Source organism: Dendropsophus ebraccatus, chromosome 4 (genome assembly GCF_027789765.1).
Source record: "Dendropsophus ebraccatus isolate aDenEbr1 chromosome 4, aDenEbr1.pat, whole genome shotgun sequence".
Classification (NCBI taxonomy): Eukaryota; Metazoa; Chordata; class Amphibia; order Anura; family Hylidae; genus Dendropsophus; species Dendropsophus ebraccatus.
In genome coordinates, this window is record NC_091457.1 from 36,292,250 (window position 1) to 36,318,858 (window position 26,609).

General features: G+C 42.2%; 1 protein-coding gene across 1 annotated transcript; it reads left to right on the plus strand.

Moving 5' to 3' along the window:
• The first annotated feature begins 439 nt into the window (after nucleotides 1–439).
• On the plus strand, nucleotides 440–25,580 carry LOC138789583 (solute carrier family 22 member 6-A-like). The gene is made up of 10 exons (XM_069968306.1): nucleotides 440–805; nucleotides 6,209–6,312; nucleotides 9,214–9,368; nucleotides 11,857–12,025; nucleotides 14,936–15,059; nucleotides 15,644–15,759; nucleotides 16,200–16,414; nucleotides 19,592–19,700; nucleotides 19,788–19,991; nucleotides 25,455–25,580. The coding sequence occupies exons 1-10, from the start codon at nucleotides 440–442 to the stop codon at nucleotides 25,561–25,563; spliced, it is 1,671 nt and encodes a 556-aa protein (XP_069824407.1). The 3' UTR covers nucleotides 25,564–25,580.
• Nucleotides 25,581–26,609: the final 1,029 nt, after the last annotated feature.

Here is a 26,609-nt window from a genome sequence, read left to right on the forward strand (position 1 = left end):
AAAACTTTCTACCAATCAAAAGTAGAGAAACATAATAAAAGCAATGGATACAGTTGGTGATAGATACTTGCTTTGTAGGCATTAACTGGCCTTTCATCCACATCCGAAATCAATGTGCTGTAACAGTGTCAAACAGTGATGTTTTAACCAGCCACAAATTAACATTTACAGAAGTGACAATGCAAATGACTACTACCCATTATAGCAGCCCCCCCCCCCCCTTCACTTATAGTCGGGTCCATTTCCCATAGAGAATATCAGGACAATCTTCTTTCTTGCACACAGTACCAAAACAAACACTGGGAAACAGCACCAGTGTAGGTTGCAGCTTGGGTGTCTAGAAAGGTGGAGCCTAGAGTACACGATTGGACTCACAAATTATAATTTTATGTTCTTTTTCCCTATCCACAACCTATCTATAAAGCAACTTATATAAATTATGGGGTTTAATGACCTCCTAGAAATTGTTGGGGGGCTAGGAAGATTCCAGGTGATCAACACTGCTTTGCTTTTGATCCCTGTAGTTTTCATGGCCAGTCATAACTTTCTTCAGAATTTTTCTGCTGCGATACCAGCTCACCGGTGTTGGATACCAGGTGTGGATAATTCTTCAGTTCAATATAATCAAAGTAACCTGGCAGCATTCATACCACTGGATGGGGATCAAGATACCAGAAGTTGCAGGAGGTTTAGAAATTCTGATCATTTTTACTGGACAAATGGAACTTCCAAGAAGGACACTGAAGTTTGTAAAGATGGCTGGGTCTATGATAGGAGTGCTTTCTCTTCCACCATCGTCACTGAGGTATGCCCAGAATTTATCTACAGTATCTGTCTGTCTGTCAATCTATCTATCTACCACATTGTCACTAGTTCTTTCAAGTTCCTTTCATAAATTTTTGTGTATATGTTTAGGGGTATAATAACTTTTTAAAATGTACTATGCAAACAGGAGCAGGCCCTGTGTATAAAGAATTGTTTATTATGATTAAATTGGACAATTATTGGGACACCCATGCGACTCTTTAAAAGATCTCTAACAACCCAATCATAACTGTGAGCTGTGTAATTCATCAGCCAAGGGCCCTTTTACACAGACCAACACTGCACTGCAAGAGGGGAATGATCAGCAAGATCAATGCTGATCATGCATTGTTTGTGCCACCTATTACGATAGTCGCCCATTTACGCAGGAAGATGTGTGGACGTCTACCGGTGATCTCAATGCCTTCACAAAAGATGTGATTAGTCAACGAGAGAAAGATTCAAGTCAACTGATTGCTGGCCCTTTTACCCTAGCCGATAATCAGCAGTGAGGGTTGCCTGCCGATAATCAATCCATATATAAAGATCCTAAAAGGAGAAGTCCGGCGAAAATTTTCATTAAAGTATTGTATTGCCCCCCAAAAGTTATACAAATCACCAATATACACTTATTACAGGCAATGCTTATAAACTGCTTTTTTTCCCTGCACTTACTACTGCATCAAGGCTTCACTTCCTGGATAAAATGGGGATGTCACGACCCGACTCCCAGAGCTGTGCGGGCTGTGGCTGCTGGAGAGGATGATGGCAGGGGGACACTAAGGGACACAGGGCACTGGAGGGACACTGAGCATCCCTCTGCCATCATCCTCTCCAGCAGCCACAGCCCGCACAGCTCTGGGAGTCGGGTCATGACATAACCATTTTATCCAGGAAGTGAAGCCTTGATGCAGTAGTAAGTGCAGGGAAAATAGCACTTTTTAAGCATTTCCCTGTATTGGTGATTTACATAACTTTTGGGGGGCAATACAATACTTTAATAAATATTTTCACCGGACCTCTCCTTTAACCGATAGACAACCCTGGACATACCCATACGTCCTGGGCCGCCTAGGGGACGTCAGAGCGGATCTGCGCGGCGCCCTGCTCTGAATCACCGCAGTCCTGGGTGCCGCTTGTAGCCCGGGACCACGGCTATTAGCGGGCACGGTCCGATCGCCGTTCCCACTAATTAAGTTTTCAGATGCAGCTGTCAAAGTTGACAGCTGTATCTGAAAACTTACTTCAGCCGTTCCCTGGTGTCTAGCGGTGCGGATGGCTCCCCCGCGACGCGATCGTGGAGGGGCGACCCTTACTTCTGACCTGGGCCGGGGTCTGTGCCATTATGGCGCTGATCCCAGCTCGGCACTCTATTGTTTTCGGCTGCAGCAGCCGAAAGCAATCAAGTGCCGATCTCATTGATTTATGCAGTATTACTATACTGCATAGATTTCAATGAGAGATCAGTGTGCATATACTAGAAGTCCCCAAGGGGGGCTTCTAGTATAAGTGTTTAAAAAAAAAAAAAAGTGTTATTAATAAAAAACCCTCTCCCCTAATAAAAGTGTGAATCACCCCCCTTTTCACATGTTATAAATAAATAAAAATAAACATGTTTGGTATCGTCGCGTGCATAACTGCCCAAAAAAATAATTTATTTCATTCCTGATTTTGCACAGTAAATGGCGTAAGCACAAAAAAATCCGAAAGTGCAAAATTGCGCATTTTTTGTTGCATCCACACATCAAATTTTTTTCTGGTTTCCCAGTGTACTTTATTTCAAAAATTCAGGCTGTTATTGCAAAATACATTTAGTGGCGCAAAAAAATAAGGGCTCATGTGGGTTTTTAGGTGAAAAAATGCAAGCACTATGGCCTTTTAAGCACAAGAAAACGCAAAAATTGAAATTGGCCCGGTCCTCTAAGAGTTAATGCTCTATTACACAAAACACTTATCGGCCATACTCGGACGATAATTGTTTTGTGTAATAGAAGGCAATGATCAGCCGAAATGAACAATGTCGGCTGATCGTTGCTGTTGTTTGTCTTTCAACATGTTAAGAAACAAATGACCAGGATGCCAGCGATATGCTGCCATCGCTCCGAGGAATGGGAGCGACTGCAGCAGACCGCTGCTATCCTCTATGTGCTGCCCGGGTGACCGCAGCTCCCTGTGGCCCCACCCCTCTCCACGCCAACCCCACCCCCGGCTTTCACCCGCTCACTGCCGACACATGTAATAGCGGCGACAGCGAGTGGGGAAACAAGGAGCAAGCAAGCGCCGACAGAGCTCGTTTGCTTCTCAACATCTTCCCGTGTAGTAGGGGCTTTAGTCACTCGCATATAATCTAATAGACACAACAAAGCTGCCAGCTACTGCGACCTGGGTAAAGCTACACAGGTTGCACATATTTCTGACCCAGGAAGATTCTCTTTGAGACTTCATTAATGCCCCTGTGTTATACACAGTGTGTGGGTTAAAGAAACATCTATGAAAAAAACACCTAAATTACAGTAATCAAGAAATAGCTTAAAGCTTGTTATGTAATTGAACTTTTGACATGTCACTGCGAGTCTCACTGCGATCCGGAGATATAGCCGGGTAGACAGATCACACTGCAGATACCCACTGCCATCAATAACATCTCATGACATGTCAAAAGTTAGTTCAAATGACAGTAAAGCTTTGAAGTGAATCTGTCACCCCTGCAACCCACAAAAAGATGCTGCTACAGTGGTGTAGGTTTCATTACACAATCTGCAGTCATACCCTCAAAAAGTGTTTCTATGGCTTTTCCTTTTAAATAAAAAGAATCTTTTAATCCACGCTGACAGTCAGGGTCAGGAACGGTTCGGGTATTTGAGTCCAGTGGTTGTCAGCTTTCCAATAGGGAGAATTGTGGTTTTGTGTAACACTTTAACAATTAGTCATGGAAGTGACATAGAGATACGGATAGAGATATTCGTGTCATAAAAGAATGAACAAAAAAAAAGAGCTTCTGAGAGAGTTACCTTGGTTTAAGAGTAACTTGGATTGAGAGCGTTTAGCAAAAAGAGCTCAGTTTTTCAAAATTCTGACTTGATTTAAGAGCATTGCTTTGGTTTAAGAGCTCCCTGTACTGGGTGGGAGGGGGAGTGGGGGAGGGGCATGTTCTGCATAGCGGGGTCTACAGCACTGTACTCTGACCCAGGAAGTCTCCCTCACCTTCCAAATCATGGCAGATCCACTTCAGGCTGGGGCTTGCATCAAGAAACAGGACTGTGGAAGTCTCTTCATAGCTGTAACCCCTCTCTCCTGGGATAGAGAGTGCTGCATTTATGTGCCCACATATGCCCTGCTCATTCCTTCATGCTCCCTGCTGTCTATTTCAGCCCTTGTGTTTCCCATCCTCTCCATTCCTGCTATAATGTGCCTGCACTTACACTCAGCTGCACGCACTTCTGCTATAATGTGCCTGCACTCACACTCAGCTATACACACTGCTGTATAGAAACGTTTCTGTCACTGTCCTCCTGTGCTGCTCTGTGATTCTCACTTCCTGGTATCTACAAACTGCTGCTGTTTTTTCAGTTTTATGCACTTGCTATTTATTATACTCCACATGCTGATTGCTATACTGTACAGTAATTTTTATTTTACCAAATGCTCATTTACAAAACCGTATAAAACCAATATTACATATATCTCATAATAAACACGCCAATCAAATCATCCAATCATAATATTGACAGTTATTTCACATATTCATGACACATAACTTCAAGGTCTCGTCTGTGATTGGTCCAAATGCCTTTTCCCACCTGACTCTTGCTCTTCACTATAAAATTCCTTAAATTCTATATTCCCCCAAATCGGTGTACAAGGCAAGCTGCCTTTCATCTCACATAATTTTTTAATCCTTTTCCAAATTTTTACATAATAGTGTGTTAAAAAAATAGGGCCATTCTGCCCTCTATAAACCTCCCAGCTTCAAGTGTTTCAAATACATTTCTACCTTCCCCCAACGTGAATCATAACATTTTAACAGTTTAAGACAATTGAGAAGGTCCCCCTCGCCAGGCTTCGGGCTCCCTTTGCAATAAAATAGAGCTCGAAGTCAGGCAAGGTCAGACCCCCCCAACCCTCCGGCTTAATCAGTGCCCTGTATTTTATTCTAACCTTTTTCCTTCCTCACAGTAACTTATTTATCAATTCCCTAATCCTTCTAAACCAAATATCCGGAATCCACATAGGAGATGCCTGAATATAGTATAAGATCTGAGGAAGAAGAACCATCTTAACTAATGCAGTTCTTTCCGCCATTGTCAAAGATAGTTTTAGCCAAAGCTCTATCTTTCTTTCTACTTTTTCAATCAGAAGTCTCAGATTCAGTTGAATGTATTTCTTTGCGTCCGCAACAATCTTAATACCCAACAATTCTATCATCTCTACCTGAGAAAACCCTATGTCCCCCTCCCGATGATGTTCGTGCAGCCCTTGCCCTAGTGTTAAATAATAAACCTTATACATACCTCTCCATGCTCTTCGGTGTTCCTCTTGCTTCGGATCTCTGCCCGCAGCCGCCACTGGAATTTTAGAGCCGGTCCCTGAAGTGACAGGGCACTCAGCCAATTGCTGGCTGAGACGGGACAGTAACGTATAGTCACTATACCATGTGTCTAGTCAGGATAACGGGATCGTCTTCTCATTCAGTGAAAGAATGTCAAAAGCGACTCTTTCATTCTTCTATGTTACAACAATCCTAGTTATACATTAGGGCTATGCTCACAATGTGTTCTAGTATACCGGCCAATACAGAGTGTCACGGCTCAATGTGTCCATCAATCACATGACTGCCTTCTCTGTGAGTGCTTAGATGGCCTAGGAAACACTGGACTTCCTGTTTTCTGACTCTTTGAGGGAAAAAAAGAGTCAGAAAACAGGAAGTGCTGTGTTTTCAATGATAACTAAAAAAATTAAATGTAAATTGCAAACTTGCTTTATATCACATCTACTGTTGATTTAGATTTTGAAAATTATAGCAACAGTGACACTTTAAAAAAGAACATAGTCAGTGTTTTTTTTTTTAAAGCAATATCCTGCTCTTGAAAATCTGAGGCCTGTTTAAGGATTTTGAGCTCCTATCCTATGGATAGGCCACCAATATCTGATAAGCGGAGTGCTCATACCTGGCACCCTACAGGATAGTTGGCACCCTGTGGTGCCAGCAAAACACAGAGTGAACAGAGCTGGGAGCAGGGGTTACTAGGTATTGTACAGTGGCTGTCCTGGGTCACTGCAGCTTTATGTCAGGATACTGGCACAAGGATATTACAGATTACAGCCGAACATAACTCATCTCAGTAAGCCATGATTTCTTGTAGTTCTGAAAGATATGTGAGACTTTTTTTTCTTTCTCCTGCAGTGGGATTTAGTCTGTAACCATCGTAAAATGAGGCAAGTAGCCCAATCAATTTACATGGCCGGGGTGGTGGCTGGAGCTTTTCTACTCGGGAGTTTGTCTGACAGGTAATCACAGATAATATATGTTAAGTAATAAATCTCACAGCAGCACACCATCCCAGTCCTTCCATTCATTTCACTGTTTCCATCAGTTATTTTGCAGTGCTGAATAAAGATGCAAAATGTTGCATATTTCCTCTGTGCTCCTTGTTTCATTGCTCTTTTTGTAATTCCCCACTTTCCTATGAAAGTCAACTTGAGCTTGAAACTGCCCTTCTTTTCGGCTTCTTTGGAGCATATTGTGCATGTGTGCACAAACCCTTAGTGGTTAGAAGGAAAAATGCATGATTTTAGGATTATCTTGGTACAGTTGTGCTCAAAAGATTATATACCTCGGCATAATTTTTGCATTCTTGTCCTTTTTTTCTGAGAATATGATATTACAGAAACCTTCTTTCCACTCATGGTTAGTGGTTGGGTGAAGCCATTTATTGTCACACTACTGTGTTTTCTCTTTTTAAATCATTATAATGATCAAAAGTTCTTAATACTGTGTATTGCCCCCTCTTCCATCAATGACAGCTTGTGGTAGTTGTGGATGAGGCTCTTTTTTTCTCAGATGGTGAAGCTGCCCATTCTTCTTGGCAAAAGCCTCCAGTCCCTGTAAATTTCTGGGCTGTCTTGCATGAACTAGGCGCTTCAGATCTTCCCACAGTGGCTCAATGATATAGAGATCAGGAGACTGAGAACCTTCACTTTGTTCTGCTGTAGCCAGTGACAGGTCAACTTAGCCAAGTACATCCCATGCGCTGATAAGTGCAAATTTGCCTCCAGTATTTTCTGATATCATGTTGCATTCATATTTTCTTCAACTTTGAGTTTTTTGTGCCTTTGTAGCTCGCCAAATCATCAGCAATCCATCTCGGTGCTTTACAGAAGGAATGACACCTCTCTAAACATAACGTTTATGGTTCTGGCCAAAAAGTTTGATTTAGGTCTCATCATTCCAAATGACCTCGTTTCAAAAGTTTTGAGGCTTGTCTCTGTGCTGTTTGGTGTATTGTAGGTGAGATACTTTGTGGCATTTGCGCAGTAATGGCTTTCTTCTGGCGACTTGACCAGGCAGCCAATTTTTCTTCAAGTGCCTCCTTATTATACAACTTGAAACAGCCACATCTGTTTCATCTGGATTTTTCTTTGTATCCCGAACAATTTTCCTGTAAATTTTTGTTGGTCTACATGACTGTGGTTTGTTTTTTACAGAGCCCCGGATTTTCCATTTTTTAATCACAGTTTGAACACTGCTGACTGGCATTATCAATTAATTCCTTAAATATCAGAATAAAATGAAGGTCCTGGAGTGGCCATCTCAGTCTCCTGACCTCAATATCATTGAGCCACTCTGGGGAGATCTCAAGCACGCAGTTCTTGCAAGACAGACCAGGAATTTTCAGGGACTAGAGACTTTTTGCCAAAATGAATGGGCAGCTTTACCATCTGAGAAAATAAATAGCCTCATTCATAACTACCACAAAATACTTCAGACTAGGGTATCTAAACTTTTCATCAGGGTCATTTGGATGTTTTTGGTTGTCATTATGATGTAAAAATAGAAAACACAGTAGTGTGACAGTAAATAGCTTCACCCAACCACTAACCATGAGTGGGAAAAAAGTACAAGAAAGCAAAAATCTGGCAGGGTATGTAAACTTTTGCGCATAATTGTATATAGATAGGAAATTGAAAAATTGATGAAGAAAAAACATCACCCAAAAAATCTTTGAAGAAAGATGTAAGAAAAAACATCACCCCCTAAATCTTTAAAAATATGTTTAACACAAAAACTTGATTTACACAATAGGTAATTTCTGATGACACCTTCACTTTAAAGGGAATATTCAGAAATAGAATAACATAGCTGCTTTCTTCCAAAAGCAGTGCTAAGCTAAGTGAATACTAGTAGAAGGCTTCTTAATCTCATTTCATGTATTACCTTGCTTTTACAGATCAAGCCCACAGAGCTAAGATAGTGGCTTTTTGTTAATATGGAAATTAGCTCCAAAAGCCCAGGGCTGCTCCCCCTAAATGCGAAAGCCCAGCTATGTACATTTCACCCCTGTGCTCACTTTTATCAGCCTCTAGCTGCTTGATTGACATCAATTGGACTTTACCTTCAACTTTACCTACTGAGAGCTGAACTTCTCCCAGCAGACAAGCCCTAGAGGCAGCTGTGAGAAGCCCAGAGAACTGTGCATGCCCCAAGCATGGTTTGCAGAGCACTCATGTGGGATTTCATCTTAGTAGGAGTAGCTGAAAGTAAAGCCTAGTGGATATCAATCAAGCAACTGGAGGCAGATAAAAGCAAGCACAGGGGGGTTGCAGGCAGGCACTTGCGTTTACATTGCTGGACTTTGCCCCTGTGGGCTTTTTGGACCTCATTTCCATAATAGTAAAAAGACAGCTATCCCTGCGTGGAGGGATCAATATGTAAAAGCGAGGATGCCTGACATCAGACTAAGAAGCCCCATACAACCATGCATCTGGAACTCTGTAATAGATCCGCTTTAAAGGGGTTGCCTGGGTTCCTAACCAGTGTTTGACTGGTGGGGTGCTGAGACTATATTTGGGGGAGCTGCTGCACCAACACCTATACACAGTGAATGATGCCAGAAGCTCTGTGCCCTCTACTATGTAGTGGTGGCACAGGTTACTGCAGCTCGGCTCCTATTGAATTGAACAGGAACTAGAGAGCAACACAGAGGGCAAGAGTGGGGGCAGGTGAGGCGCCTGGGAGGGCCAAAGAGACGGTGCCGGACCCCTGCACATGGGCTCCAGCGTCTGCCAAGCACAGCCACCGGGGAAAGCAGATGCGGGTGCGGCCCAGGGCACAGGTCACCACCGCAGTGAGAAAAAAGTAAAGAAAGATGAGCATGTATTATTAATACATATTGATTTTATTTTTATTAGGTTTGGACGAAAAGCCATTTTGACTAGTTCCTGCCTGGCATTGGCCGTATCTGGAACATGTGTCGCCTTCCTTCCCAGCTTTGTGACTTACTGCGTTTTCCGGTGCCTGTGTGGGATAGCTTTCTCTGGAATTATTCTCAACACAATCTCTTTGAGTATGTAAACAGCTATCTTACCTGTAAATTCAATGTGGATTTTAAAGCATCACTCTCACACAGGCATGTCAAAAGTTTTGATTGGTTGCGGTTAGGGTGTTTAGATCTCCACCAATGAATCGCTAGCCCTGCTCGCTGCTCAGATTCTATAGTAAGTCTATGGCATCTGTGACCTTCAAATAGTTGGATAGAGCAGCAAGCTGGGTAGTGAGACAATGCATTGCTCATTGCTCAGTCTAGCAACCAGTAAAGTCTAAAGGTTTTGATTGGTTGGGGTCTGAGTGTTCAGTCTGCCACTGATCAGAATGAGCCAGAAGAAGTCCACATTCAGTGTATTCTCTTCCAACTCTGTGTCACGTGACCAGGACGCCTGCATAATATAAGTCTATGGAGCTGTGTCACTCATACAGACACAGACCGGGAAGATTAAAGGAGAAGTCCGTTGAAAATCTTTTATTAAGGTATTGTATTGCCCCCCCAAAAGTTATACAAATCACCAATATACACTTATTATGGGAAATGCTTATAAAGTGCTTTTTTCCCTGCACTTACTACTGCATCAAGGCTTCACTTCCTGGTTAAAATAGAGATGTCACAACCTGACTCCCAGAGCTGTGCGGGCTGTGGTTGCTTGAGAGGAACTGTCATTGTTATATGTTTAATTAGCAATCATTTATTGAGAATGTAAACTCTGTTTACCTAGAATGGTTCACTATTTTTAAAACAAAGGGAACAAAGGCTGCAGAAAGGCCGATTGCAATGGTACCAAAGGGACCATGGGTCGAGTATCACATAGACATGTGGAGACTGATGGGCAGTTACTTTTTTTCATTAATGTTAGATAACTTTTTTTCTTAAAGTGATATAACTATAGATGAGCGGACCTGGAGCATGCTCGAGTCCATCCGAACCCGGACGTTTGGCATTTGAATAAAATTTGATCTAAAATATTTATGATTGATGATTTTTTCTGTTATGGGTGGTTTGGCTACCTCCTGTTGGCTTGCACTCCACCCATGTCCTGTCCTGTTAGATTAGTTGGATCCTATCTGCTCAGTTCTAGGCTTAATGTTAGCCCAGGAGAGGCCATTGCTAGAGTAGGGACCATGTCTCTGAGGACATCGTAACGTGGTGACATGGTACACTCTGTTTAATCCAATGGTTTGCTAAGATGCTAATTTTTAATATCTATAGAGTAGGTTTTTAGCCTGTGTATGCCGAGGCGAGTATGTACGGTGGAGTATGGTTACTGTTGCACTTTTTTGTTTATTCGTCTGTACTTTAGCCACATGCGGCGTGCAACCTGCAGTATGAACAGATGCATTAGAGGTGCTGCCAATTTCAGTTTTTTTCTGTTGCAGTGAAGTGAAGGTGCATCTCCCAGGTAAGTATAAATTCTGTTTCTTGTTTATTTCCCTTTTATTACAGAGGATGACCACCAGGGAGATGAGGGGAGCACACAAGTGGACAGCTCACAACAGGGGACTATACTAAGTGGGCAGCACACAAGGGGTCTGTACTAAGTGGGGAGCACACAAAAGGGGCCTATACTAAGTGGGCAGCACACAGTGGGCCTATATTAAGTGGGCAGAACACAAGTGGTTGGTACTAAGTGGGCAGCACACAAGGGGTCTGTACTATGTGGGCAGCATACAAGGGGTCTGTACTAAGTGTGCAGCACGCAAGGGGTCCATACTAAGTGGACAGCACACAAGTGGTCGGTACTAAATGGGCAGCACACAAGGGGCCTATACTAAGTGGGCAGCACACTAGTGGTCTATACTAAGTGGGCAGCACACAAGGGGTCTATACTAAGTGGTCAGCACACAAGGGATCTGTACTAAATGGGCAGCAAACAAGGGGTGTATACTAAGTGGGCAGAACACTAGGGGTCTATACTAAGTGGGCAGCACACAAGGGGTCTATACTAAGTGGGCAGCACACTAGGGGTCTGTGCTAAGTGGGCAGCATACAAGGGGCAATATGTAATCACTGTGTGGTGTTTATAACATAAGTACCCAATGTATGTATTGGGGCTCTTGACACTGTGTGGGGGCACTTTCAGGGCATTATACTATGTGTGGAGCACTGACTCTAATAATGCTACATTCTGGTGTGTTTGGGGGTAGGGGGGTGCCAAAAGCAAATTTCGCACAGGGCGCCATCTACCCACACACCACGTTATATTTCTATGCTCCATACTAAGGAAGTTTTATGGTCCTTTTTGATCTAAAATGTTCAGCTATTAAGCAAATATTGGTTTGTGTCATTGTCTGTGTTATATGTAATTCATATGAAGTAAAACTGCTGGGTGAAATGTGTGGTTACTCCTTCATCTTGTGGTTACTCCTTCACCTTTGCCATGGGATGTCATTCAAAAACTGTGTTTCCGCATGTTGCCCTTATCCAGTATTGCATTATGTGGAACCAGATGTAATAGTAGGGGACCTCTGACACTCACAGTCAACCAATTTATTTTCTCTTGCAGATCTAGAATGGGTAGCACCCAAAGGGCGCACTGTGGTTGGTACGCTCTTTGGTTATGCTTTTACATGTGGGCAGCTGGTTCTTGCAGCCGTTGCATATGGGATTCGAGACTGGCGATGGCTTCAGTTTAGTGTTTCTGCGCCATTTTACATCTTCTTCTTAACCTCGTGGTAAGGCTGTAAATATGTCTTTTCTGCCTGTTGGTTTTATCACTCTCAACTCTTGCAGCATGTCAATTAGTAATAGTTTATTGTATACGTGTGATACATTATTCCACAGTAAATAAAATCTGTGCAGGTACTGAGTTCTTCCAGAAATGTATGTATGCATTTAGGGCTTTAGTGGGAACCAGGCTATGAAAGGTCAGCACTTACAAATGTCATGGAAGGAAAATCAGCATGCATATCTGCCAATGTCATATAGTGACCAGTTCTATTGCTATGATGAACATAATTGACCATGTGGTTACCAGTACCTACCTGATAATGTGAATTGCTCTGTTAAGGGAGCTTCATTGGAAGTTTCCTTTATTTTGCTAAATCTGTGCAGACAAAAAAAAATAAAATCTACAAGTAGATATTTATTGTCAGCTCAAATCCTGCAAAATAAACATACACCAGATGGAAACCCACAAGACCCCAGTTAAGTCAAAGGGGTCTCTCAGGTAACTGTCTACATCAGTTAGGCTGCATTCACACATTCCATGAAGTTGTCCGTGATCATGAACAATTTTATAGCCCATTGCTTTCTATTAGGCTATTCACACGCTCTGTTTTGTTTTTTTTGTTTTTTTTATGGATCTGCAATCCGTTCCATGATACAATAGGACATGTCATAACTCAGACGAGATCGCAGCATGGATTCCCCCACAGAAGTCTATGAGATCTGTGTGTTTCACAGATCGCACAGATCTGACATCTGTGTACATCTGTGCCATTCGTAAAAAAATATGGATGTGATGTAATTTAAAAAGCTTTAAACAGATCCTTGAAAAACACGAACGGATATAAAACCTATGCAAAACAGATGTTTTTTCACAGATCACGGAGGTAGATAGCAAAATTCATCCACGGACCTTGAAGATCACTAAACGTTTGAATGCAACCTTAATGTCCATTATAGAATTGACTGTCCTGTGGCCCACAGACTCTCTGACAGAGGCTTCAGCGGAAATGTGTACCTAGTAGAGATGAGCGAAACTTGAGCATGCTCGAGTCGATCCGAACCCGAACTTTCGGCATTTGATTAGCGGTGGCTGCTGAACTTGGATAAAGCCCTAAGGCTATGTGGAAATCATGGATATAGTCATTGGCTGTATCCATGTTTTCCAGACAACCTTAAAGCTTTATCCAAGTTCTGCAGCCCCCGCTAATCAAATACCGAACGTTCGAGTTCGGATCGACTCGAACCCGGTTCGCTCATCTCTAGTACCTAGTCTTACATAATCCACGTCAGTTCTTGCACAGTGACAGTATGGGAGTCTAACTGTGTTTACATCTGTCTTGTGGTGTTGTAAGTTCACATCTGTCTTGTAGTATTGTATGGCCACATCTGTCTTGTGGGGTTGTATGGCCACATCTGGCTTGTAGTTTTGTATGTTCACATCTGTCTTGTAGTTTTGTATATTTACATTTGTCTTGTGGTGTTGTATGTTCAAATCTGTCTTGTGGTGTTGAATAGAACATGTTACACATAGCTGTAGCTAAACAGCTTACGGGGCTACGACCATTTGCATAACTCCTATTGTGCCAGTGACATAGACTCCAGGCAGCATCAAACAGGCTGGAGGTGGCTGGGTAGCCCCCGATCTGAAGACAGGTGCAGAAGGTGGGACCCATATCTAGGGGGATACTCATGAAATATCCTGTGGATGGGTATACCCCCTTAAAAAGAGCCTGCGTAGGCTAGGCTTACACTGCATCAGAGGCTCACAGTTGGTATTTCAATGTTATATACACATCATATTACCAAAGAGTTTAAAGGGAATCTGTCAGCACCTGAGCCCTACCTAAGGTGCTGACAGTGTGCTGTAGCTGGCAGTTCCCCTAGTAGGTATGGTACCTTTTGGTAATTTGTCCATGCAGTAGATTATACACAATCCTACTGTAATGAAGTGTGAAAGAGGAGTTGTTTGTGCCACCTCACCACTTTGGCACACATCACCACTTTGTCCTACTCCCTCTTCTTTATGAATAATCAATGCTGCCCTGCCACCTTCTCGCTCAGTTGTCAGCCAGAGTCTCTGATTGCAGATCAGTCCTCTGTAGGCAGTTTATGTTTGAAAAACCCACTCAGCTTTAGTTGAATATCAGAACCTATATGTGTTGGGGTTATGGTCTAGGGGGTAACTCACCAGTCTAGAGACCTTCCAGCAGGTAATTTTTTGGTTCAAATCCCCTGAACAATGGCTGTTGTTTTAAAATAATGGCAATTATTTACCATTAAATGGCGGTCATCCACTCAATTTCAACAGGGATTTTAACCAAATAATGAACTGTTGGCAGGTCTCTAGACAGGTGAGTTACCCCTAGACCAAAGATCCAACACATTTGGGTTCCCTGATTAAACTATAACTGAGTGTTTCTTCCAGACATAAACTGCCTACAGTGGACTGATCTGCCATCAGAGACACTGGCTAAAAGCTGAGTGAGCAGGAGGCCTGACAAGATTGATTATTCATAAGGAGGGAGGAGGAAGGACTGATGAGGCGTGCCAGAGTGTGACACAGACCATTCCTCTTTAGTTCTTCGTTACAGTAGGATTGTACATAATCCGCTGCACCAACATATTACCAAAAGGTACCATGCACAATAGGGGACTGCCAACTACAGCACACTGTGAGCACTTTAGGGCAGGCCTGGGAGCTGACAGATTCCCTTTAATGGTGACACCATCACAGTATTTTTACCAATATACATTCCACAGCCACAATGCAGCATGATATGCCCAGTGTTCCAGGTTGTCTCAGCTGCAATGTCTCTTGATCATAGGCTTTTAGGCACATTTTGTGCAGCAGCATCATTCATCTTCAGCTTACAGTATTGTATATAAATGTATTCTGGCGGATCCTATTGCTACAGGTTTGTTCCCGAATCTGCCCGCTGGCTGATCATAAATGGCCGTTCTGACCAGGCACTTAGGAATCTGCAAAGAGTAGCCAGGATCAATGGAAAGAGGGAAGAAGGAGAAAAGCTCTCAGAGAAGGTAATATTTGATCACTTTTAATACATCTGATTTCTAATATAAATAAGATAAATAAGAAGTGTTATACAAACTTCCATAACATATACAAATAATTTATGGGGCAAACAAAGAAAATAATCAACCTTGAAGGCCCTAACAAAAATGGAGATCTTCTTCTAGATCAGTCAAGTCTTCCTCAATGTCTGTTCGGCAGGGCTTCCTTGTTTCATGTTAGATTGGCACTGATGGTGAGACAACCGTGATGAATCCTTACCCACTTTCTCAGAAACATTTGTATTAGTTGGTAAAAGTACTTAAAATTTAGTATAGCCTTGAATTACCTCCATTGCTGCAGATTTACTTATTTTATAGGCTAAGAACACCCCATAGTTTTCACATTGGCTTGCACTTGGGTCTATGACAAAAAGCTTCAGATTGCACCAACATTCCCCAGGTTTAGCCTCATTTCACTACATGTAGGCGCAAGAACATAAATTAATCTGCCCTACTGTATTTGATTGACAACTAAATGTTAATGTTAATATAAATAAGTCTCATAAAAAAAAAAATATATAGTTATCATGATGCTAATAACTTTTTTGTAGGTTCTTATTTCTTACATGCAATCTGATATAAACAATGGGAAGCGTGCTCATTCACCGCTGGACCTATTCCGCACTGCTGGAATGCGCAAGGTCACAATTTGTCTTATGTTAGTCTGGTGAGTTACTTGCATTATGCTGGGTCCACAATGAATTAGGGAAGCAAAAAAACTACAACTACTGTACAGTGCTATTCATATACCTTGCGTGAAGTAAGAGAGCCATCTAGTGGTGGTAACCTGTAATGAATAAAAGAACAACTTTATTGTCAGCTGCTAATATACATTAATCAGCAATAACAATCTGTCTTTTAAATTCTGTTGACTTGGCAGGGATGTTGGGAGTTATAGCTTCAATGCACTGCAGCGAATGAAAACCACAGGGAAAGAGCATATTCCTCAAAATGAGGGGGCATGCTCCATGTTAAGTGCAATGAATGACATAGGATAAACCCATGTATTCCTATTATATAGGGTGTACTGCATTTCAAAATTTACAGAATGTATGGATTTTTTTTTACATTAATAATCTCAATTCTATAACTTTGCTTATCTTACAGGTTTTCCACTAGTTTTGCATTTTATGGCCTTGGCATGGATTTGCAGAACTTCGGTGTTGATATTTTCCTGTTGCAGTTTATCTTTGGAACCATTGATTTACCTTTTAAGTTGGCGGGTGCCATCCTAATGAGCTATCTTGGGCGAAAGGTTACGCAGTCTGCATCCTTGATACTGGGCGGTGTAGCCTTGTTGTGTAATGCTTTTATACCTCCAGGTGAAATCATCCGTCATTGCCAATAAAGTTTTATCTTTTAATAATATTAGGTACACAGGAAATTTACCATAATTTTTCTATGGCTAATATTGTCTTTTTATTAACAAAAGAAGAAGACAAGAGTATAAGTAATGCCATAAGTAATGCCAGTAATGCGGCTAAGGTTCCATACTCAGGTAAAAAAAAAAACAATTAATTAAGCAAATAGTAAGTATTAAGCCATATACTCCCTGGATAAACAAACTACATAAAAGAATATTGTCAGTGTTATATAACAACCTAAAAGAATGTTCCAATGTTATCACAAAAGAGTAATAATAATAGTAGGCTCTACAGAAGTTATATATTCTGTTTATATAAAATTATAAAAAATAAAAAATGCATATAAAGTATTAAAACATAAAAAAACATAAGACTATGTCTATCTATAACTTATTTGCAGCAATGTAGGGCCCTTGCATGCTGCGTATACAATCCTTGAGTTCCTGATTTTAAATGTTAGTTGAAATTGCCGCTTTTAGTATGTATACTTAAATTTGTTAAGAATAAAACAGGTGATGTCTCTATTGTTTGGACCAAGTCCTATTGGTAACCGAAATTACAGATGATACATGTCCTGAAAATATATATTAAATGGTGGATGACCACCGCTCACCTCCCCTGTAGTCCTCCCAGGACATGGGTAGTTTTGGACTAAAGGTCTAAAAAAAGCAAAATTTTTACTGAGGAAAGAATATATAGCGCTATCCTGAAACACGTCTAAAGAAGTTGCAGTGTTAAAACATAAGCTATTTGTATCCTGATACATATGCCACTATCCAGAAACAGTTGACCTGTAATACAGCATAACAGAGCTCGTGCCGGATCCAGGCCGCATGCTGAAACCTTACCAGACGGTGAAAGGGGGAGAGCCCTGTGTGAAGTGCCGATCAGCATACATGGATGCCGCACGCTAGTGAGGTTAACGCTACCTGACAGCAGGTGATCCTGCCGCATATACACAGCCAACATCTGTGGATACAGAGACATTGCCAGCTCCAGCATTTATTACAGGGTCCACAAGTACCGACGTCCTGGCGGACTACAGGAGCGGTGAGCGGTGGTCATCTACCATATGATAACCACATTATATTATGAGGACATCTGTACCATCTGTAATTTCGGTTACCAATAGGACTTGGTCCAAACAATAGAGACACCACCTGTTTTATTCTTAACAAATATAAGTATATACATTGGTGCCTTGGATTACGAGCATAATTTGTTTTGGGACCGCGCATGTAATTCAAATCACTCTTAAACCAAAGTAATATTTCTCATAATAAATTGGTTCCCCACCCCATTATAAATTACTGTACAGTATAGCAATCAGCATGTGGAGTATAATGTATAGTAAGGGCATAAACCTGAAAAACAGCAGCAGTTTGTAGATACAGGATGGAACTGCAGATCTCCATAATGCAGTAGTGTAGTACAACAGACTAGAATCGAGAAGCAGGGCTGCTGTCAGAGGTCTGTGTGGTCATGTGACAGCAATGGGGAAGGGGTGTGTGCTCAGCATGGACCAATCAGGAAGTGAGAATCACAGAGCTGTGCAGGAGGACAGTGACAGAAACAGGCACATTATAGCAGGAATGGAGAGGATGGGAAACACACTGACAGAGCCTGCAGGGAGTATGATGGAATGAGCAGGGCATATGTGGGCACAGTATAGCAGCACTCTCTATCCAGGGAGAGAGGGGTTACAGCTACGGAGAGATTACCTCCACAGTCCTGTCCCCTGATGCAAGCCCCAGCCGGAAGTGGATCTGCCATGATTTGGAAGGTGAAGGAGACTTCCTGGGTCAAAGTATTGTGTTGTAGACAACGCTATGCAGGCCATGCCCCTCCCCCACTCCCCCTCCCACCAAGTACAGGGAGCTCTTAAACCAAAGCAATGCTCTTAAACCAAGTTACAATTTTGAAAAACTGTGAGCTCTTCTTGCAAAGCGCTCTCAATCCAAGTTACTCTTAAACCGAGCTACCACTCCACTGTATATAATTTCTGGAGAGCCTACCATTATTATTACTATTATTACATTATTTACTGGTTCTATCAGTTGCAGAACCAGGTAGTGCACTCGAAGTTGTATATATATACATTTACACATATATACTAATTGATCCATATACTTCAAGGTTAAGTTTACCATTTTTATTTCAGTTATCACAAAAGAGAAATGTTATTATGACAATAAAATATTTGAACAAAGAAAATGAAGGAGATAGACCTGTTGCCATTGGTAACAGCCCACCAGGCATCCACTTTCTTAGGACGCTCACGCTCAGTTCAGTCATCACGTCTCATAAATACTGGCAGTTGGTTTTCACATCATATGCAGTAAGGGGGATTGTGGCAAAGTGTCCGCACTCTTATATGGCAACCACAGGGTCACAGTTCAGAGAGGAAGGCCTAGTTCACACTGAGCAAAAACGGCAGAATTCCGTCGTGCTCAGTGCCCTGCAGTGAGTGAATGGGAGGGCCCGCACGTCCGCTTCCTCCCCTCCGCTCAAAGAATTGAGATGTGAATTCTTTGAGCGGAGAGCGACGGGAGCGGACATGCAAGTGCCCTCCCATTCACTCACTGCAGGACACTGAGCACGGCAGGAGCTCTCCGCCAAGGAATTCCGCCATTTTTGCTCTGTGTGAATGAGGCAGAAACCAGCAAGAAATTAGATGCATAAGAAGAAAAAATGAAGAACACCACATTTGTACTCCCTTACATATATGTGGTACACATCTGATTTTACCCCCTTTGTTTTGTGACACAACCACTTTAAGGCCCCTCATTAACTTTATACTTCTGTCAGCTGAACCTGCTGCCAGTATAAAATCTATGGGGGTTTCCCAAGACTCCATCGACAGATAATAACGGTGGAGATAGGGGGTTAGGCATGATCAATGAATCACTGCCCAACCCCTTTATTCTTGGAGTGATGTCGCCACCAGAGGTGTCTGGCTGTGGCTTAACCCTCCCCGTGGAGAACACAAGACAGTTATTGAAGGTGTATGGCCACCTTTATTGTAGATGTATTTCGACAAAAAAAAATCCCAAGCAGCATTTAGGCGTGTAACCACACTGGGTGTTTAGGGAAGGTGTTTTATTTTGATCAACTGGTTTAATTTCTCTTTTTCAGAACTGAAAATGGCACGGTTAGTGTTGGCTGTGATTGGTAAAGGTGGCATGGCCTCCTCATTTTGCTGTGCTTATATATACTCTAGTGAGCTGTTTCCTACTGTTATTAGGTAATGTCAGACATCAATTAATGGTGATGGGGACTACATGATTGGATTGATGCTGCTGCTAATTCTTGTTTTTTGTCTCTTATACAGACAGAGTGGGCTGGGAGTTGTCGGTATGAAAGCTCGAGTGGGCTCCATGGTTGCCCCTTTGGTGTTGATGCTATCAGAAGTCTCTCCTATTCTTCCTCCAGCAATCTATGGTGTCGCTGCTATTATATCTGGAACTGCTGCAGTATTTTTAAGTGAAACATCTAACCAAAAGCTACCAGATACTATAGAAGAAGTGGAGGCCAGGTAAGAGATTATTTTTTGCCAGATTATTAGATAGAAACATAGAAGATTGTTGGCAGAAGAAGACTGGGTCCATCTAGTCTGCCCTTTTAGTATTTCCCTTCTTATTATCTTATTATAGATATATGTTTATCCCAGGCATGTTTAAATTCTGTTGTTGTAGATTTACCAACCACATTTGCTGGAAGTTTGTTCAAAGTATCTACTACTCTTTCAGTAAAATAATATTTTCTCACTTTGCTTCTGATCTTTCCCCCAGATAACCTTGCACTGTGTCCTCTTGTTCTTGAGCTCAGTTTTTTTTAGTAAAAACACTTCCCTCCTGAGCCTTATTTAGTCCATACTTAAAGGTTTTAATCATCCCCCTTTCCCTTCTTCCCTCTAGACTACACAGATTCAAATCTTTAAGTGTGTCCTGATATGTTTTATTCCTCACACCCTCCATTTTTGTAGTCCGTCTTTGAACCCAATTATATTTTATCAATGTCCTTTTTTAGGTGAGGTCTCCAGAACTGGACACAGTATTCCAGATGTGGTCTCACCAGAGCTCTATACAGCAGGATCACAATCTCCCTCTTCCTACTGGTTATACTTCTAGCTATACAGCCCAGCATACGATTTGCTTTCCCCACTACCTGGTTGCACTGGTGACTCATTTTAACCCCTTCCCCCAATATGACGTCCAGGGACGTCATGAAAAGCAATGGCAGAACGCATCATGACGTCCCTGGACGTCATGGCTTCCCTGCCTCCCCCTGCTGACCCTATCTAAGACACAGCCTCCTCCTGCTGCCTCTGCCCGGAGGGGAGCCGCGCTCCCCCCGGGCAGTTAACCCCATAAACGCCGCGGTCAATGCGACAGCAGCGTCTATGGGGAGATTCCGTGTCCTCCCGCCGATCGGGCGGCGGGGGGAGGCTGCAGAACGTTGCCTCCCCCCACCGCCACTAACAGTGTGTCCCCCGACCCCCTCCCCTCGTCCTCCAATACCGGCGGATCGCCGCTATTACCATTATAGCGGTGATCCGCCGGTACCGGGCATTACCGGCGCCGACGCCGCCTTACATCTCCCCCCACCGTGAATCCACGGTGGGGGGAGATGAAAATGTATCCCCCAGACCCCAGATCAGCCCCCCTAGTGGGCGATCACTATCCCTCCCCGGGCGGCCATCTTGGATGTTCGTTCGCAGGGATGGAAATGAATAAATGGAGGTAGCTGAGAGCATGGGGCAGTGATCGGGGACCCCCCCGTGTGGTCCCGGAGCAGGCGATCAGCGGTATATACTATATTTTAAACGCACCCTGCACTGAAAATGCTAATTGGCGCTCCTTCCCTTCTGAGCCCGGCTGGGTGCCCATACAGTGGTTTATGCCCACATATGGGGTACCGTTCTACTCAGGAGAACCTGCGTTACAGATTTTGGCATGCAGCTTCTCCCCTGTTCCTAGTGAAATTGAGAAATTTCAAACTAAAGGAACATATTATTGGAAAAATTCGAGTTTTTCAATTTTACTGTCTTATTTTGAATACTTTCCTCTAATACCTGTGGGGTCAAAATGGTCACCACACTCCAATATGAATACTTTGAGGGGTGTACTTTCCAAAATGGGGTGACTTTAGGGGGGGTTCTATTCTGCGGACACTACAGGGGCACTGCAAACGCACCTGGCGCTCAGAAACTACTTCAGCAAAATCTGAACTGAAAATGCTAATTGGCGCTCCCTTCCTTCAGAGCCCGGCTGTGTGCCCATACAGAGGTTTATGCCCACATATGGGATACCGTTGTACTCAGGAGAACCTGCGTTACAAATTTTGGGGTGCGGATTCTCTCATGTTCCTTGTGAAATTGAGAAATTTCAAACTAAACCAACATATTATTGGAAAATTTGAGTTTTTCATTTTTACTGTCTAATTTTAAATACTTTCCTCTAATACCTGTGGGGTCAAAATGGTCACCACACCCCAAGATGAATTCTTTGAGGGGTGCACTTTCCAAAATGGGGTGACTTTTGGGTGGGGTTCTCTTCTGCTGACACTACAGGGGCGCTGCAAACGCACCTGGCGCTCAGAAACTTCTTCAGCAAAATCTGCATTAAAAAAGCTAATTGGCGCTCCTTTCCTTCTGAGCCCGGCTGTGTGCCCATACAGTGGTTTATGCCCACATATGGGAACCTGCGTTACAAATTTTGTGGTACTTTTTTTCTCTTGTTCCTCGTGAAATTGAAAAATTTCAAACTAAACGAACATATTATTGGAAAAATTCGTTTTTTTTTTACGTGCGTTACAGATTTTGGCATGCTTTTTTTCTCATGTTCCTTTTGAAAATGAGAAACTTTAATCTAAACGTATATATTATTTGAAAATTTTCATTTTCGATTTTTTTACGGCCTAATTGTGAATACTTTCCTCCAGCCCCTGTAGGGTTAAAATGCTCATTATAACCCTAGATTAATTCTTTAAGGTGTCTATTTTCCTAAATGGGGTCACTTATGGGGGTTTTCAGGATACCAGACTTCTAAATCCATTTAAAAAAAGAACTGGTCCCTAAAAAAATCAGTTCTGGAAACTTTCACAAAATGTGATAATTTGCTAATAAATTTCTAAGCCCCATAACACCCTAAAAAAGTAAAATATGTTTCCCAAATTATGCCAGAATAAAGAGGACATATTGGTAATGTGATTTAGTAACTAATTTATGTGCTATGACTTCCTTTTTTAGAAGCAGAGAATTTCAGAAGTTCATAAAATGCAAAATTTCCTAATTTTTCATGATATTTTGATGTTTTTCAAAAAAAACACACAAAGTAGTGACCAAATTTTGCCACTAATATAAAGTGCCATATGTGACGAAAAAACAATCTCAGAATCGCTAGCATACATTAAAGCATCACTGAGCTATAAGCGCATAAAGTGAGACAGGTCAGATTTTGAAAAATGAGCCTGGTCATTAAGGACAAAACAGGCTGCGGAGGCAAGGGGTTAAGGCTGTGAGAAATCACTACCCCTAAATCTTTATCCTCTGAAGTCTTTTCCAACACAGTACTGCCGATGTGATACTCGGATAGAGGATTCCTCCTTCCCAAGTGCATTATTTTACATTTGGAAACATTGAACCCTCTGATATCTATACTTCAGCCAACCACAAATCCTCTGAACTATCCAGGAATTAAGTCTAATTTTCTCCAGCTTTTCTATCAGCTCTTTATAGGGAACTGTATCAAAGGCTTTGCTGAAGTCCAGATAGGCGATATCCACAGCGACACCTTCATCCAACTTTTGTGGCAAAGAAATCAATAAGATTACTCTGACATGATCGGCCCTCAGTAAAGCCATGCTGGTTTGTATCCATCAAATTGTCCAATTGCCTTTCTCCAATCATCAAGGACATCTCCTGTTAGCAGGGATTGGTTTATTTCTTTAAAAAGTCTTCAAGAAGTCAAGCCCTATACACATTTAAACCATTAAGTAGAGAAACTAGGATCTGGACACAATGGGAGTGGAGCATATGGATTTGGTGTATAGCTGCAGTCTACACATATATAACTTGCCTTTCTTTGGAGAAGAAGATGTTCAAACTTGCCAATGTACCAAGGCTTGGTGATGCAGAAATTGTATAGAAGCTGATGCCCAGTAATTCACAGTGTCAAAATAAGAGAACCATATGCAACATCTTTAAAGAACAGGTCATCAATGATCAGCTGTTTAGAGGAGCCAGTGTCCTGCACGGTGTAGCGGTGGCTTGGGTTACTGCAGCTCAGCTCCTATTCAATTACATAGGAGCTGAGCTGCGGTAATAGGCGTTGAAACCCCACCGATCAGACATTAAAGGGCTATCCTGTAGTTGGGAATCAATGTTATAAACCCAGACTACCCTTTTAAGACCTGACCAACAGTTTCCTAAATGGGTATCCCTATTTGGGCTAACTATTGCATATCCTTAAGAGGTACAAAAACATTGTATTTCGTGGTGCTGTTCAACTCATATTAATATCAGTACAAGTTACATAAACTGTTTTAACCTCTTTATGGCAGAGCCCATTTTAGTTTTTTCCTCCTCGTGTTTAAAAGGCCATAGCACTTGTATTTTTTCCTCTACAGACCCACATGAGCCCTTATTTTTTTGTGCCACTAATTTTACTTTGCAATGGCAGACTTAATACCAAACATGTTTATTTATTTATTTTTATTTATAAAATGGGAAATGTAGGGGGGATTCTGACTTTTATTAGGGGAGGGGATTTTTTTTATTAATAGAAACTCTTTTTTTTCTCATAGAGATCAGTGTAGTATGTCTTACACAGGAACAATCCATGAGATCAGTGCTCTATTGGTCTGGCCTGCTGCAGACCAGATCAACAGAATACCGAGCCGGGATCAGCATTTAGCTGAGTCCTGGGGCGGTAAGACGAAGGGATCTTCCCTCAGCGATCGCATCGCGGGGGGGAGATCCCCCCCACTAGACACCAGGGACAGGGGCACAGAAGACTTTTAAATGCAGCTGTCATGTTTGATTGTGATTGGCCACTCCTGCTAATAGCCGCAGTCCCAGGCCGAAGATAGCACCCAGGATCGCGGCAGTTCAGAGCGGGGTCGCGGCGCGTCCCCCCCTCTGAACTCCCTTAGCAACAAGATGGCGTAAATGTACATCATCCGTCGTTAAGGGGTTAAAAAGCCCACTTGGTTGTTATGGACATTCACCAACACCAGATACTAGATATAAGTGCAGTTCCCAGAAGTGAGACCCACATATATCAGACATTTTTCTCATACCTGTGGATATGCTATAAATGTCCCAGATATCTATACCACTTTAGAGGTTCATGCTAATGTCTTAAGGAGTTTGGGGTGAGCTCTGGAGCAGTTTTTCAACTTCACCTCAAGGCCCTCCAACAGGTCATTATTTGAGGGTATCCCATACAGAGAAAGCTCATGGTAAAGCCTAGTTCACTGACCAAGATATTATACCCTTTGAAATAGTAAGGAAAACACAACCTGTTAAGGGGCTTCATAACTTGAGTTGGAAAATTAGCATGTAGCTGCTGCATATTGCTTAGTTTTCAGCAGTATTACTCAACCCATTGTATATAGACCATCGTTCCTGGGGGTCTATACACAATAGGTATTATTACAGGTCTTTTGCTTGCGTAGCCCCAGCCACAACACACATTAGCCAAAAGGAGTCTCAGCTGCAACTATGTGGTGCTTCTTGGAGCTGCACCACATGGTCATATGTGGCTCCTCATATAGGAGTTTATGGTGCTATTCAGCAGGTGTTGGAGCAAGGTTTTACAAAGTGCCCATGCATGTAGTATCGGTGGGCTACACGTGACCTGATGAATGTGGACTATTTGTAATTTACATGCGAGTAATGTTCCTAACTTCATGTCTGGTTGACATATCTCTGTTGATCCCTAGAAATCTGTCTGTGTATATACAGTGTCTTACTCATTAATCTAATTCATTACAGGTCTAAAAAGAAAGAATTACAAAAGGTTATCTATAAAGAGGAGGTGCCCCTTACCCAGATCCAGACTCCACTTCACGCGCACAAAAGACTCCTGGTGGAAACTGTGTAATTAGGGATGGTCCGAACCGGAACGCTCGGCATCAGACTCCCGCTGTCTGCCCGCTCCGTGCAGCAGGTGGATACAGCGGGAGGACCGCCTGGAAAACTGGGATACAGCCTATGGCTTTATGTTTTCCAGGCGGTCCTCCCGCTGTATCCACCCTCTCCACGGAGCGGGCAGACAGAGGAAATCATTTCCGAGAGTTCGGGTTCGTACGAACCCGAACCGAACTAGATTCGGACCATCCCTATGTGTAATTATTCCAATGTTGGGATGAGCCCCGGGATTGTTAGTAAACCATGCAGAACATTTGACAGCCTAATGTACATATGATGTAAGCAAGGCTAGGCCTATGCAGGTTCAGTATTAGTATTATCAGTATTCAGTATTATTGGACATTTATGGCATATTCTGTAGATATGCTAAAATTGTTCAGATAGGAATAACACTTTAAAATGGTATTCTTATATTATGAAGTGATGGCATGTGACATATTGCAGAGAAAATTTTAGAAGGATACACAGTGCGAAACCAAAACTTTTTCATAGTCACAATCTCTTCATAGACAGACCACCAACCAATCATAAAGTTTTAGCATAACCTAGCAGTATGGTCCAGACTTCCTTATTACAATGAACTATGATTTAGTCCAGCCAGGAACTGGGTAACTAGATGGAGCTGAGCGTTGTATAGCCAATGTAACATTTATTGTAGTATACAGTTGTATTACCCGTTGTTTCTTGATTCAGTTACTTTACATAATGTCAACAATAAAAGACCTAATAAAATCATTCTAAGGAAATACATGGATTTAATTTTTTTTATTAGTTGTATAATTGCACTTCTTGAATGGTTTCACTAATCATATCACCAGATAGGGGTTAAAAGTTTATTCACTGAAGCTTCTTCAGATTTGGGAATGTTTGCTTGTGAGCCAGTTAAGTAACCTTTTTTCATATATGCAAATGAGCAACAAGTGCCCACAGGGCAGAACCAATCACCTCAAGTGCCTAGCATTTTCATTCCTTACAGTATACAGTAATGGTAGATTGAAC